General features: G+C 38.1%; 2 protein-coding genes across 3 annotated transcripts in view; both read right to left on the bottom strand.

Annotated features, from left to right (window-relative positions):
* Nucleotides 1-13,632, bottom strand: part of LOC102127036 (NBPF family member NBPF4) — a 635,890-nt gene that overhangs the window by 153,319 nt on the left and 468,939 nt on the right.
* Nucleotides 1-13,632, bottom strand: part of NOTCH2 (notch receptor 2) — a 190,372-nt gene that overhangs the window by 70,281 nt on the left and 106,459 nt on the right. For both annotated transcript variants that reach the window (XM_005542140.4, XM_005542139.5), the window contains exon 5: nucleotides 5,388-5,510. In XM_005542140.4, the coding sequence (XP_005542197.2) occupies nucleotides 5,388-5,510 (123 nt within the window). The remainder of the gene's footprint in view (nucleotides 1-5,387; nucleotides 5,511-13,632) is intronic.

The following is a 13,632-nucleotide window of genomic DNA, read 5'->3' as shown; positions in this document are numbered from 1 at the left end:
TGCCTGTAACATAGCCAAGGCAACACCCTGAGTCACCGACTGTAGGGCAGGAAAGATCCTGCAGTCTCACCTCCTGCATGTGGGGCTAGACTATCTACTCATCCTTGTTTCCACCAACAGCGCCACTAATCAAGTCTGGGACATCTGGGGCAAGGGTGCTTCAGGTTAGCACTGTGGCAGTCTGCCCAACTGATAGGAAACTGAATTTGGGGTGAGGAGGTAGAATTCAGAGAACAGGCTTATTATAGAGTCCTCACAATCAAGTTGACAGCAGAGAAATTGAAATATGAGACCTTTTTCCCATTCCTCCATGCAGAATACAAATGAGAATACCTTTCCAGTCCCAGATTTAAGTAGTTTAGTCTCTCAATCAAAAAGCTCCATCCCTACAGTCTTAAACAAAGTAGAAAAATGGTTGTGAGAAAAGCCTCACTCTAGAGAATAACTCATCCCCAGCTAGAGGCTGGACTGAGACAGGAACATCCAGCTCAGAATAAGAGCACCATGAGGAAAGTCTCCATTCCCAGACACGAGGTGCTGATGCGCCACCTCTGGCGAATGTACTTGCAACTCACGCCAAACATTTTTACTGAAATGGGAGCACCGACAGCAATGGAAACCTCCCCCAGCTCTTGAGGCTCATCATGCTCTAAAGGAGAGCTGAGAGAAAGTGTGGTCAGTTTTCTTTGACTCACATCCACCTAACTTCCATTGTTCACTTCTGCTTCATGTCCCAGAGCACTATTCCAAGCCCACGCTGAAATTACATTTCTGGATTAATAACAAGCACAAGAAAATAAATCACATCTGCCCCAGAAGTGAGCCCAAAGTCAAAAGCAGCCACAGAGAGGAATTTGTGAGTTGAGCTAAGGGTCAACTTTAATTCTGAAGGAAATGAACCTTCAAAAAGAAAATTCAAATAACAGTCTACGTAGACAAAACATTAATCTATGCTGCTGTAATAAATTTTGAGCCCTTTAAAACCTTTTTTTCCTTAAATGGGTATCTGCCAGAGCAGAAATTCTCTGATAAGATGGCCTGAGGCCAAATACAGTATAATAAAGACATTTGTGCTCTATCTTCATCCAACTATCAGGTCTACTTCTATTTCCTAAAGGAACATCCAGTGTTCAGGCTTACCCCTCTAAGACAATTCCTATAAAGAAATAAATCATCTCCCCACACCCACTCCCGAAGACCAATTTCTTTTTTCCATCTGAGCTTAAGCTAGTCCACAAGAGTGGTAGTTTTTGAAGGCACAAACAAACACTAATTAGACAGCCACTGTAGGTAAAAACGCCTGCAGTGGGGTATAACACAGTTCTGCCCACAGGCCATGGGGAAACCATCTATTCCTCTACCTCAGGGCTAGAACAGATGCTTCCACAAAGCAGCAGCAATGGTAATACCGATAGACCATTTTTGTATCTGAACTAATGCTGTCCAACTGAAATGTAATGAGAGTCACAGATATAACTTCAAATTTTCCAGTGGCTACTAAAATATTTAATATTAAAAAGGAAATAGGGGAAATTAATTTTAATATTTAATTCAATGTACCAAAATGTATTATTTCAGCATCTACTCAATATTTAAACATTATTAAAAAGATATCTTTTTTCCATATGAAGTTCTTTTTTTTTTGAGACAGGTTCTCAGTCTCACTCTGTCCCCCATGGTGGAATGTGCAGTGGCGTGATTAGCCTCCCAAGTGACCAGGACTACAGGTGCATGCCACCACACCCAGCTAATTTTGTATTTTTTGTAGAGACAGGGTTTTGCCTTGTTACGAAGGCTGGTCTCAAACTCCTGGGCCCAAGAGATCCATTCATCTCAGCTTCCCAAAGTGCTGGGATTAGAGGCATGAGCCACTGTGCCGGGCCATACTAAGTCTTCAAGATCAGTTATTTGACAGTTACAACACATCTCAATTCACATTAGCCATATTTCAGATGCTCAATAGCAAGATGAAACTAGGGGCCACCGTACAGAATAGGATGGATTTAGAATGTTTAGCATAATAGCTGTTTGCAGAACAAATGAAAAAATAAACTTTTTATTGCATTTTTTTATTGTTTCAATATCCCAAGAAAGAGATAATAGCAAATAAAGGCTGCTGAGAAAAGGAGGCTGACATATTTATCTTAAATCAAACCATGAATAGAGCTGGAAAAAATTCTACTCATCTTGAAGTGTAGAACTTGCTACAAAAGACCAAGCCTTTTATGTATATGTACTTACAAAACAAAGCTGTAACTATCAGGTTCTTCTCATTAAAAGAATGGCAAATTTCGAAATCTCCATTTATTTAAAATTAATGCCTATCTTTTCTCAGCCCTAGAGTCCTACCCATTCTTTTTCAGATAGCTGGCAACTTCATTTCCTTCATTTCCTCAACCCACTACTCCAACCCCTCCTTTTCCATTTTGTCAAAAGCCAGACCAAATAGTTAATGCTTCAAGTCTACAGCTGGAAGTTGTAAAAGGAATTCTGAACAAAGTTGTAGTAGTCTCTTAGGTGTAGTGAAAAAGCATCAGACTGAATCTAAAGCATTTACATAACGTTAACTTCTAACCTCAAAGTAACCAGCTAGGTTCTCTAAAAGGGAAAACACAAGGAGTAAATCACCAAATCTTAGGATAATGAAATTGTAAATGAAATTTTCAGTCTATTAAGAAAACCCAAAAGTTCTTCAAATAAAACAAGATAACTCATAAAATCAATTTCACATAGAAAAAAGACCACAGATTTGAGCACAGATTTGGAGTTCAATAAGCCTAGATTCAAACCCTAACCTAACCACTACAGGTCTTGGGCAAATTATTTAACCCTTTTGAATATGCATCATTATCTGAAAAAAGGATATTTAAACTCTGTCTCTAATACAGTTACTGCAAAGATTGTACAAGATAAAACATTGTAATCAGCACAGTATTTGGATGCTAACAAACATTAGTTAACTCCTACTAGATCCCTGCTCCATTCACTTAATTCGTGTAACACAGAAAATACTAATCTGAATGTATACATCTAATATCAGTAGAAATATAAGCCCTATGACACAAAATTTTCCTTCTGCTTTTCTCTTTACAATGGGATAGGGGCTGGGATGGTAAATAGCTCAGCTACATGCTACTGAGAACAAAGGTCTGTAAGGAGTGCTAGTAACTGCTGTCATCAATAGTCCAACCGCCCCCATAACTCGGTACATCCCTCACATCAAGCATATAATAATATCAATACAAACGTGGTAACTGTTATCACAGGGGGTACTAAGGGAGTCCAGAGTAGAACATTCAGCTCAGCCTGGAGAGAGATCACAGAAGCCTTCCTGAAGGAGGTAACCACTTGATCTGAGTCAAGCATGCCAAAAATGATGAGAAAAATGGGGGAGGAGTGGAGAAGGAAGCCCTAGAGAAAAGGAATGGTGTCAATGAAGACACAGGATGTGAAGTACTACGCAGTATGTACAGGAAAACTGGGAGCAGAGAACTGCTAGGGCATGCCGCTCGATGCATGAGGAGACTGGGGAAGCAGACAGGGCTGAGGCCATGAAAGGCTTCATATAACAGGAGAAGGATCTTAGACTTTATCCTGTTGATGATGGGCAGGGCAAAAACAAGGCTTCTCATTGGGAATCAAAGAATTGGTATGAGTGAAGAAGAAAACCTGTGATGAATAACAAAAAAACTGAAGGTCACTCTAAATGACAGACAGCAAATCAAAAGAAATAAAATTGCCACATTAAACTTATTCATGATCTCCACTACCCTTTTTGGAAAATATAAAAAAGAAACATCTTATAAAGACTTCTATCAAAAAGAGGCATTTATTAAATGTCCTGGGATAAGAAATTTGAATAAAATATCATTTCACTGGGAAAGTTTTCCCCAAGAGCAGGCCTTCCTAATTAATATCAAAGCAAGAAACCAAGTGTGGTATCAAATAAAAACCAGCAACAATGTTACAATGCTGTTTAATCTTCACTGGCATCAGAAGCCTCAGTACTACACAGTTACTCTCACACAGCAAGGAAGAGATCAGAATGTGGTCAAGTTCTTAACAAGTGTCTCATCCTGTCCAATACTGTAAGGATCATTAAGAAGAGAAAAAAAAAATTTCCAGTTACTATATGTCATGTAAATAACTTTACAGTAATTTTTTTAAGTTGAAAAAATGGCCTCTGAAAAGTCTACCACAGAAAAACGGCAAAAACTAGAAGAGAGAATGTGACAAAAAGTACAGAGGGCTAAAAGTGTAGTTCTAGGATGAAGACACCATGAAGAAATTCTAGGGGAACTCCCAATTCTAGGAAAACCTGGTGGGAAAGTATTAAAAGGGACAGTTTGGGGATTAAAAGTAGAAATGTTTGGCCTCCCTATGAAGTCATGTGATTGAGTTTTTAAATGCTTTCCATCTTTTTCTATTCATAGTCTATAGCTTTAAAGAGTACTCTAAATAATTAGATGCTATAGATAAAGAAAAGTAATTCAGAGACACTAAAGAATACCAGGTAGTAACGACTGCACTTCAACATTAAGATTCTTTGTAGGAGATAGCCCCACTACTGGTGCTGTAATTTTTTCTTATAATACTAACTTCCTCTTGGGTTTCCACATTAAATTAATTTCTCTCAAAAAGGCCCAGCTCTTAGTCCCTTAATCAGTTCTTAATTGTCTCTACTTTCAGTAGATAAACAAATATAAAGAGAAATTAGAACCAAATGTCTGCATAAATCACTCAACCTTCCTAAGACTACATGAGAAACTTCCAAGATGCTGTAAAATTAAGCAAGACTACCCTTCTAATGTTAGAGGCAGAAAAATCTATTTTTGTCCTGTGTGCAAAAAGGAATAGAAGAAAAAAACAAATGTAGGATGCATATCATAAAAATAATGTCATTAAGAGTACCTGCCCAACACTTTGCCTAGTTATAGGACATGACATTAAGATGGAACAGATCTCTGTCCATGAACAAATAAGCTCTGAACTCTTGTAGCCTGTACAATTTATTTTAGCATTTCAGGAAATTTTTCCTCTTTAATATTTATTAAGCATCAACTACGTTCCAGGTAATGTCCTGCTTTTCCCAGATAATAAGCTTAGAGTGTAGCAGTAATGCTCTTCTCTCCTATCTGCCACAGCATCTAGCATGGTGCTGAGTTCAGAGTTGCTGATAATACCTGTGAAAATATGTCTTTGAGTGAACATAGGAGAATGTATGAGGTTAGTACAATAAGCAAAGATCTAGCATGGAGATCCTGCTCAGTTCACATACTGGTTCCAGAGCAGGCCTAAGATTTTTGTTACTGATATTTTAAAAAAACAGTCTGCCTCTGGTCACCAATCCATACCCCATTCTGGCGGATTCTCCACACTGTACATACCTGTCCATTGCGGGGGGCAGCGGCAGTTGTAAGTGTTGACCCCATCCACACAAACCCCTCCATTCTGACACCTGTGGTTAGGGCAGTCATCAATATTCCTCTCACAGGTGCTCCCTTCAAAACCTGGTAAATAAAGAACAAAACAAAATGGTGAAATCTCATACAGAAGAAATGACCTGCTCTGTTCCCACAGAACATGGTTATTAGAATAGACCCACTTCATGACTTCAGTTCAACAGCTGCTCACCCAGGACTCACCATATGAAAAATCCCCAATTCTCTGTCTTCTCTGGCCTCAAGCATAGCTAGACAGTGAAAGTGATTCATTGTGCCAATGGCATGCCTTCATAGTTACCTCACAAGTATTTCAAAATGTTTTCAAGAAATAAAATCCCAGGGATGATAAATGTCTACTTGGGACAGAGATATTCAAGGGTTCTGAAAAAACAGGGTATTAGATTTTCCACAGCTCCATGCCAGACTAATGGGAAGAACAGATAAAATATTACCTAATTAACTTTAAGTTCCTTTTATTTTTTTTCTTTGAATGATTGCTAGGAGGCCTCCAAGCCAGGTGGGGAAGGGAGTGGAGGAGGATATAGGAAAAACACTGAACTTAAAGTATGAAGACATGGGTCAGTCCCAATCTCACCACCTGCAAGCTATTCGTACATGGTAAGCTAAAGCACCACATCAGCTTCCTCACCTGTAAAAAATGAGGCTAATTCCACTTGCCTATCCTGTCTTTCTAATTATAAGTGCCACATCATGAATTAAGTGCTATACAAATGTTAAAAGGTATCTGAAAATTGGGTGGCATTATTACTAATTAAGCTTACCAGCACTTCAAATTCATCAGCCTCTTCTCTAAACTTATAGCATTGCTTCCTTCCCCTTGACTTTTTCTTTTATGAAAAATGAAACTAGTACACCACACTTCACTCTAACTGCCCACAGTGTGGTCCTTTGTAGTTTATATGTTGGGCCTCTTCCTTTCTCTTTCCTTGCTACCAAACTCCTGAGCTAATTAAATAGAAGACTACCAGCTTCTATTATAAATATTCTCCTATTTGAAATATAGTATGATTACATATTTGGCTTCCTCAAAATATCCCTTAAGGTTCTGCTCTCTCACTCAAAATACTTACTGGGCCTTACATTAGGCACTGGTGATACAGCAGTGAGTCCTTGCTTTTGTGGCATTTACAGCCTGGTGAGTGGGACACACATCAATCACACTTTGCTTTATTCCTCACCATAAGTTATTGTGACATTCTACATCTGCTCTGCTACATTGGAACATGGCTGATTTCTCTTAATACAATGGCAGTCATATAAATAAGTATAAACTGAGTGACCAAAAACATTACTCAAAAATCACTCCAGGGAAGACAGAAATCATTGAAGGCTTTATTGAAGGAAATTATATTTCTCTAAGTATTTGGTACTCAGTCCATTCAAGCAGATGAATCACTAAGGAAGCCTGAAAGAGACTATGAAGATATACTCAAATTTCAAAAATGTATATTACTCATATTTCATATTACTCATACAGAAATATAAGTCTTACAAATAGACTAATGAGCCAGAAAATGATGAGCCATTGAAGCCCACCCCTACAGAATCTATGGGATCTACTAGGTCCTTGAATAAGAACTAGGTTCAGAGTTGCTGCCCAATAATACCTGTGAAAATATGTCCTTGAGTGAACATAGGACCAGCCCCTAGTCTGAGGCTCTTGATGAAGACATTCTTTGGAAAATTTAAAGACATAGTTTTAGATTGTTGGGAAAAATGGGGCCCTGGCCTACAACTGCTAAACTTGACAGGTCTGGTGGTGTACTAAAATGTCAATGATCATCCTCTCCCTAACTCGATCTCTCTGATGAGCAACACTAAATACAGTTGACTAGGGTGTCAGGGAGGTAGTAAAGCCCTTGTAGCTAAACTATAAGGAATAGAAACTGTGACTCTAACTTTATACTAGCCAATGTTACAACTAACTGAATTCACCAACCACAGACAAATTAAGAAAGCAGAAGCATTTCAGCAGAACCACAACAGAAAAGAAATAAAGTGTTTTCTTTTTACAACTGATTGACTATTGTTGAGGTACTTCTTCCCTGTCAATAGGTAGGTAGGTAGGTAAGAGGGGAGGTAGGTAAGACAGCTATTTCATGGCTAAAAGCATGGCTTCTGGGGCCAAACTGTCTAGGCTCAACTCTCAGCATTGCCATGCAATAGCTGGGTGAACATGAGCAAGATACTTAAACTTTCTTGGGGAATTAACAGGACCTACCTTAAATGGTTTTGTAAAGATTAAATGAATTAGATAAAAACAGCACTTAATTCAACAAATGGTCCTGGGACAACTAAATATCCCACATGCAAGAGAATGAAGTTAGACTCCCTCCTCGCACGTAAAAATTAACTCAAAATGGATCAGAGACCTAAAGGTAGGTGGCAAAATTATAAATCACTTACAAATAGTAAATCTTCGTAATGTGGGACAAGCAAACTTTTCACAAATATGACAGAGAGCACAAGCAACAAAAGAAAAAATAAATTGTATTTCATGAAGTTAAAAACATTTGGGCTGAAAAGGATATTATCAAGAAAGTGAAAAGACCACATACAGAATGACAGAAAATTCTGCAAATCATATTATCTGATAAGAGACTTGCATTTAGGATATATTTTTAAAAACTATTACAGTTCAATATTAAAAAGATAAACCAATTATAAAGTAGGTAAAAGATCTGAACAGACATTCTCCAAAGAAGATACATGATGACTAATAAGTATATGAAAAGATGTTGAAAATCATCAACCATCAGTGAAATGTAAATCAAGACCACAATGAGATACACACTTCACATTATGGATGAATATAATAAAAAAGACAGACAATAACAAGTGTTGATGAGGATGTGGAGAAACTGGAATTCTCATATACTGCTGCTTGGAATGTAAAATAACGTACCCACTTCAGAATAGTCTGACAGTTCCTGAAAAGGTTAAACAGCATTACCATCTGACGCAGCAATTCTGCTCCTAGGTATATACCCAAGAAATATGAATATATGTGTCCACCAAAAAATTATACAAAAATGTTCATAACAGAATTATTGATAATACTCAAAAAGTAGAAGCAACTCAAATGTCAATCAACTGATGACGGATAAATAAAATGATAAAATGTGGTAAATCTATATGATAAAATATTATTCAGCCATGAAAAGGAATGGAGTACTGATATATGCTACCACATCAATGAACTTTGAAAACCTCATGCTAAGTGAAAGAAACTGTGACAAATTACTACATACTGCCTGTTTCCATTTGTATGAAATGTCCAGAAGAGGCAAATAGAGACAGAAAGTAGACCAGTAGTTGCCTAGGGCTGGGAGGGAGTTAGGAGGAATGGAGAGTAATTGATAATGGGTAAAGGGTTTCTTTTGATGTATAAAAATATTCTATAATTGATTGTGGTGATGGTTACTCCTATCTACAAATCTACTAAAAGTACTGAATTGTATACTTTTTAAAAAAGTAAATTGTATGGTATATAAACTCAAATCTATTATATGGTATATAAATCTCAAAGCTATTGTATTAAGGGAAAAAACACTAAACACACTGCCTTACACATATTAGCTAATATTATTATTTGTCAGTAGTATTACAGCATCCCTTAGAGATTGTCTACTCTAATCCTTTTATGTTACAGATGAGGAAGTTGAGAGCCAGATGGCTGACTTGCCCAAGATTAAATAGCTAGTAAGTAGGAATAAGTACTGAACCAGAAACTTTACCGAATTGCAGTCTATACGTTTTCTGGGATCCCAGAGTTCCCTTTTGACAATGTAAAATACAAACTTAGGTCAAAAGTTCCCATGTCTGAGAAAACCCAAGCCAAATCAGTTCTCCTCCAAAGTTAAGACAGGATTTATGCTTTAAAAATAGAGATACGGAATTCTCTTTGGAAAGATCTACCAAATTCTTGTAGGAAACAGTCTACCCAAAGTAGGGGAAAGACTATATGAAAAGTTACAAGGCACTTCTTAAAAATATATCTTAAGTTTTTAGGGAAAGGTAAACAGACAAGTTTCCAGACCCGTGGGTGGAATGGGTGTAGCAGATTCACCGAGAGGCTCACAGGGCCATACTAAAGGGAGTCTACCGTTTAAAGCCAATTCACATCCTTAAAAGGTCAAATGGAGAGAAATTAAACTTGGGAGAAGCATTTTAAGACTGTGCTGTTACAAAACCATGGGCCACTTAACTGATTAATGATGGCAATGAGGGCAGGGACCAGAAAAGAGTCTTTCGAACATGTCATCCCCACACACAACAGCAACTTTCAGGGAAACACCCTTATCTTTTCATTTTCAGACCCTGGGAGGTGTGAGGGTAGAAAGGCTAGGTAGAGAAGAAGAAAAAGTGAGCAGAAAGGAGATGAGATGACACAACCAGGATTCTCCAAAGCTGGGCTCAAAGTCCTCAAGAAAAGCTCCCATGAACAAGGAAGAAAGAGTGAAGAAAAAAAACAGGGATACCTGGAACTGGACAAAGGTAAAAAGATAAAAGGATACTTTTTTTTTCCCCCAGAAGAAGTCTGTCACAAAAGCAAACCTGCAAATATACAATCAGTGTAACACCCAAGAAAATGACATATGCAGCTGGGCATGGTGCCTCATGCCTGGAATCCCAGCACTTTGAGAGGCCAAGGCGGGTGGATCACCTGAGATCAGGAGCTCAAGGCCAACCTGACTAACATGGTGAAACCCCATCTCTACTAAAAATACAAAAATTAGCCAGGTGTGGTGGCAGGCACCTGTAGTCCCAGCTACTTGGGAGGCTGAGACATGAGAATAGCTTGAACCCGGGAGGTGGAGGTTGCAGTGAGCTGAGATTGTGCCACTGCACTCCAGCCTGGGTGACAGAGCAAGGCTCTGTCTCAAAAGAAAAAAAAAAAAGAAAGAAAGAAAACAGAATGACACACGCCCCCATGTGTGAGAACGCAAGAGGGAATCCCTGACCTGTCCCTATCCAACCAGTTTTCTTGGCATACACTTTCCATTCTCTGAATGAGCCCAGATTAACTCACTGACCCCTGTGCCTGTGCCACGCATCTCCCACCCCATCACCTGCACAGGCTCGCTGTTCCCACCTACTTCCCTTCATATCTTCCTATTGACCTCCACTTTTTTCTAACGTTGTCACCAAAGAAGTCAAAGAAATAAATCGGAGGATTCAAAGACAATAATTTCGGTACATTTTAAAAAATTGTAGAATATAGGAATTCTCATCTCTGTTTACCACGTTCAATTCATTCATTTTTCAAGTATTCATTGATGCACCATTTTATGACAGGCACTATGCTGGGGACGCTGGGGACTAGGGCAGGGAGTTAAAATGAGAGTGCCTACTTGGAAAGATGAACAGATAAATAATCACCGTGATAAGTGCTGTGCTAGAGATATGCAGATGTCAAAAGACCTTAGAAGGTCTCCAATCCACTTGGAGGGTAGGGAATATAGAAGACATTTCAGTGAAATAGCGCGTCTTTGACAAATCACTAAGAATAAGTTCTATATAAAAAAGGGGAAGAGGGTGATAGAAAGCTGAGGAGGCAGCATAGGCAAGAACATCCAGCATGAGAGAACAGTGACGGACATCAGGAACACCTTTCAGGAACATCAGGTAAAACGGACTTAGGGCCCAAGTCAAAGGAGCTAAAATAATACACCCTGGAAAGTGGTATGATCATTTCTGCATCTGCTCCAGAGAAACCTGCCAAAATATGATTAGCGTAATACCCAAGAGAACGTCACATTCCCCATGTGTGAAAATGCAAGAGGGAATTATTTCTAATAGTTCTTAAGCTCAGCAACAACAGAGTAGACACAAAAGCCACAGAATGTGCTTAGGCTTTACTTTAATGATATAGGGATATCACATATCATCAGCCTGTGGAGTATAGAGGTGGTTTACAAAGGATAAACCTTCATTGTTTGGAAAGGAAAGATCAGAGAACTCTTTATGAAGTTTAAACAAAATCAGAGGAATAAAGAAATGTGGGAAAGAAAGAAAAAAAGAAAGTACATTGAGGACAGTCCAATCCAACTGTGAACTCATAAGGGACAGCCAGTAAATTCAAAACAGCCTACTGTTTTCTGATTACTTGTGCTACTTTATTAAAATTGCCACAAACACAAAACTAGTCTACCTCTTTCTCTCCTCATTATTGGCCCTAACCCAAAAATAGTGGGAGTAAATGATTTAATCATTTATTTTCATGCTCCATTTTGTTCTTAAAATTACTGTGGTTGGTGCCCCTCCTTTAGCTTCTACTGAAGACTTTACATAATGAAAGTTCAAGAAGTGTCTGGATTATTAACAGTTACTTATCCAAAAAGATGAGACATGGTTCATTGATTTGATTATTAGTTCTCTCTTGGACATATTTTTCTCCTCCCTCTGTGAAGAAACATTTCTTTCTGTGTCATACAGGATGAGTCATTTTTGTAGTTTTAATTCCCTCTTGAGTCCTACAATAATATTAAAATACTCACAGTGACTACAATATCCTTTGCAGGAAAAGAATTGTAACTTAACCATTTAAATACAGTCACTAAGTTATGTGGCATTCACTGACTCAGAGTTGAAAAAGACTCCAAAATTCTTATCCAGTATTATTTGAGTATACAAGGACAAAAGGAGAGGCCAAACTAAGTCTAGGATGCACAATACAAAGAAGAAAATGAGAAGACCAAAGTTACAGTCTCAATACTATGACATGATACTAAACCATACAGTCAGTCAGCCAATATATATTTGCGGGCCTAGTATATACTGGGCACTGTTTGTAGGTGTTTGGAATACAACAGTAAACAAAAACAAAGATCCTAGTTTTCATTCTGGAGAGGGTAAGAGGCAGTAGAATTTGGAAAAGACAGACAATAAACAATAGACATAATGAAGTAAATTATATGGTATAAATTATATAGTAAGAAGATAAGAGCTACAGAAAAAGAAAACAAAAAGTAGACCAGGGTTAGTAATTAAGGGGGTGGGGACAGTTACAATTTTAAATAGGGTGGTTAGAGTAACCCTCAATTAGAAGTGCCAAGACGTGAAATGCAGTGGAAGCAACCATTTGAGAGTTGCATGATACTTTAACAAGCTACTTTGCCTTCTGCTGACTTTGTTTCCCCATTTTTAGAACTGAAATAATAATTCTCATTAAATAAGGGTGCTATTTACATTGAGATAGTGACTATTACTCTAAGTAACATTTTAGTTTCCTGACAAGCATGGAAAGCAACTGAATGAAGGGCAATGGAAGGAAGGGCACTGCATTATGAAAGGGACTTTTTAAAAGAAAACCATCTCTAGGCACCATTTCTCTTTGTGGAAATAAAGTGAATACTTTCTGAACTCCACCTGGGACACATGAACAATGAGCATGAAATCTTACAAACTGTATAAATAACATTTATTCACAGTGTCACTGCATCATCTATTGTTTTGAATTCTCTTTAAATTTCCTTCTATACATTTATCCAAAGTTGAAGTCATCTGTTTTAGATTATGGGACCCTGAAAAGCAAGAACTAGTCTATGTAACTACTTTTAAACATCTGCACAATGCCATACACACACACACACACACACACACACACACACACGTTGACATGTAACAAGTACTATTTGATTATAATTAGGAGTGTCTTGGTTTTCTCACAACATGAACATGTATTTTTAACCCAAACAGCTTAAAGCATTTAACGAAAAGTTTTACACACCTACAAAGTGCTTTTAGGAAGCAGATGTGCAGTGCAGTGTGGCACAGTAAGATGCACAAAGCAAAGGCTTTGAAAATAAACTGCCTGGGTTTCAGGACCCAGCCTAACCACATATTAGCTGTACAACTTTGGGTGAATCACTTAACATCTCCAAACTTCAGTTACTTTATGTGGGAAGACTTGAAACATAATACCTGCTCCCAAGATTTTTGTGTAATTGAGCTAATAAGCATGGAAGTACCTGGCACAGTTCCTGAGCCACCAAAAAAATGTTAAGTTTTCTCTTCATCAAATCTCCCCATTCCCACCCCTCATACTAATCTCCCCCCCACACACACACACCCCATCAGTGAGTAAATTAAGTGTCTTGCGTTAAACTACAAGCAGAGAATAGAATAATAGACAGCCAAGATTTCCTTACTCTATTTCACTAGC

The sequence above is a fragment of the Macaca fascicularis genome, chromosome 1 (assembly GCF_037993035.2).
Source record: "Macaca fascicularis isolate 582-1 chromosome 1, T2T-MFA8v1.1".
NCBI lineage: Eukaryota > Metazoa > Chordata > Mammalia > Primates > Cercopithecidae > Macaca > Macaca fascicularis.
Note: the sequence above shows the minus strand (reverse complement) of the source record. Positions and strands in the feature narration are given on the sequence as shown.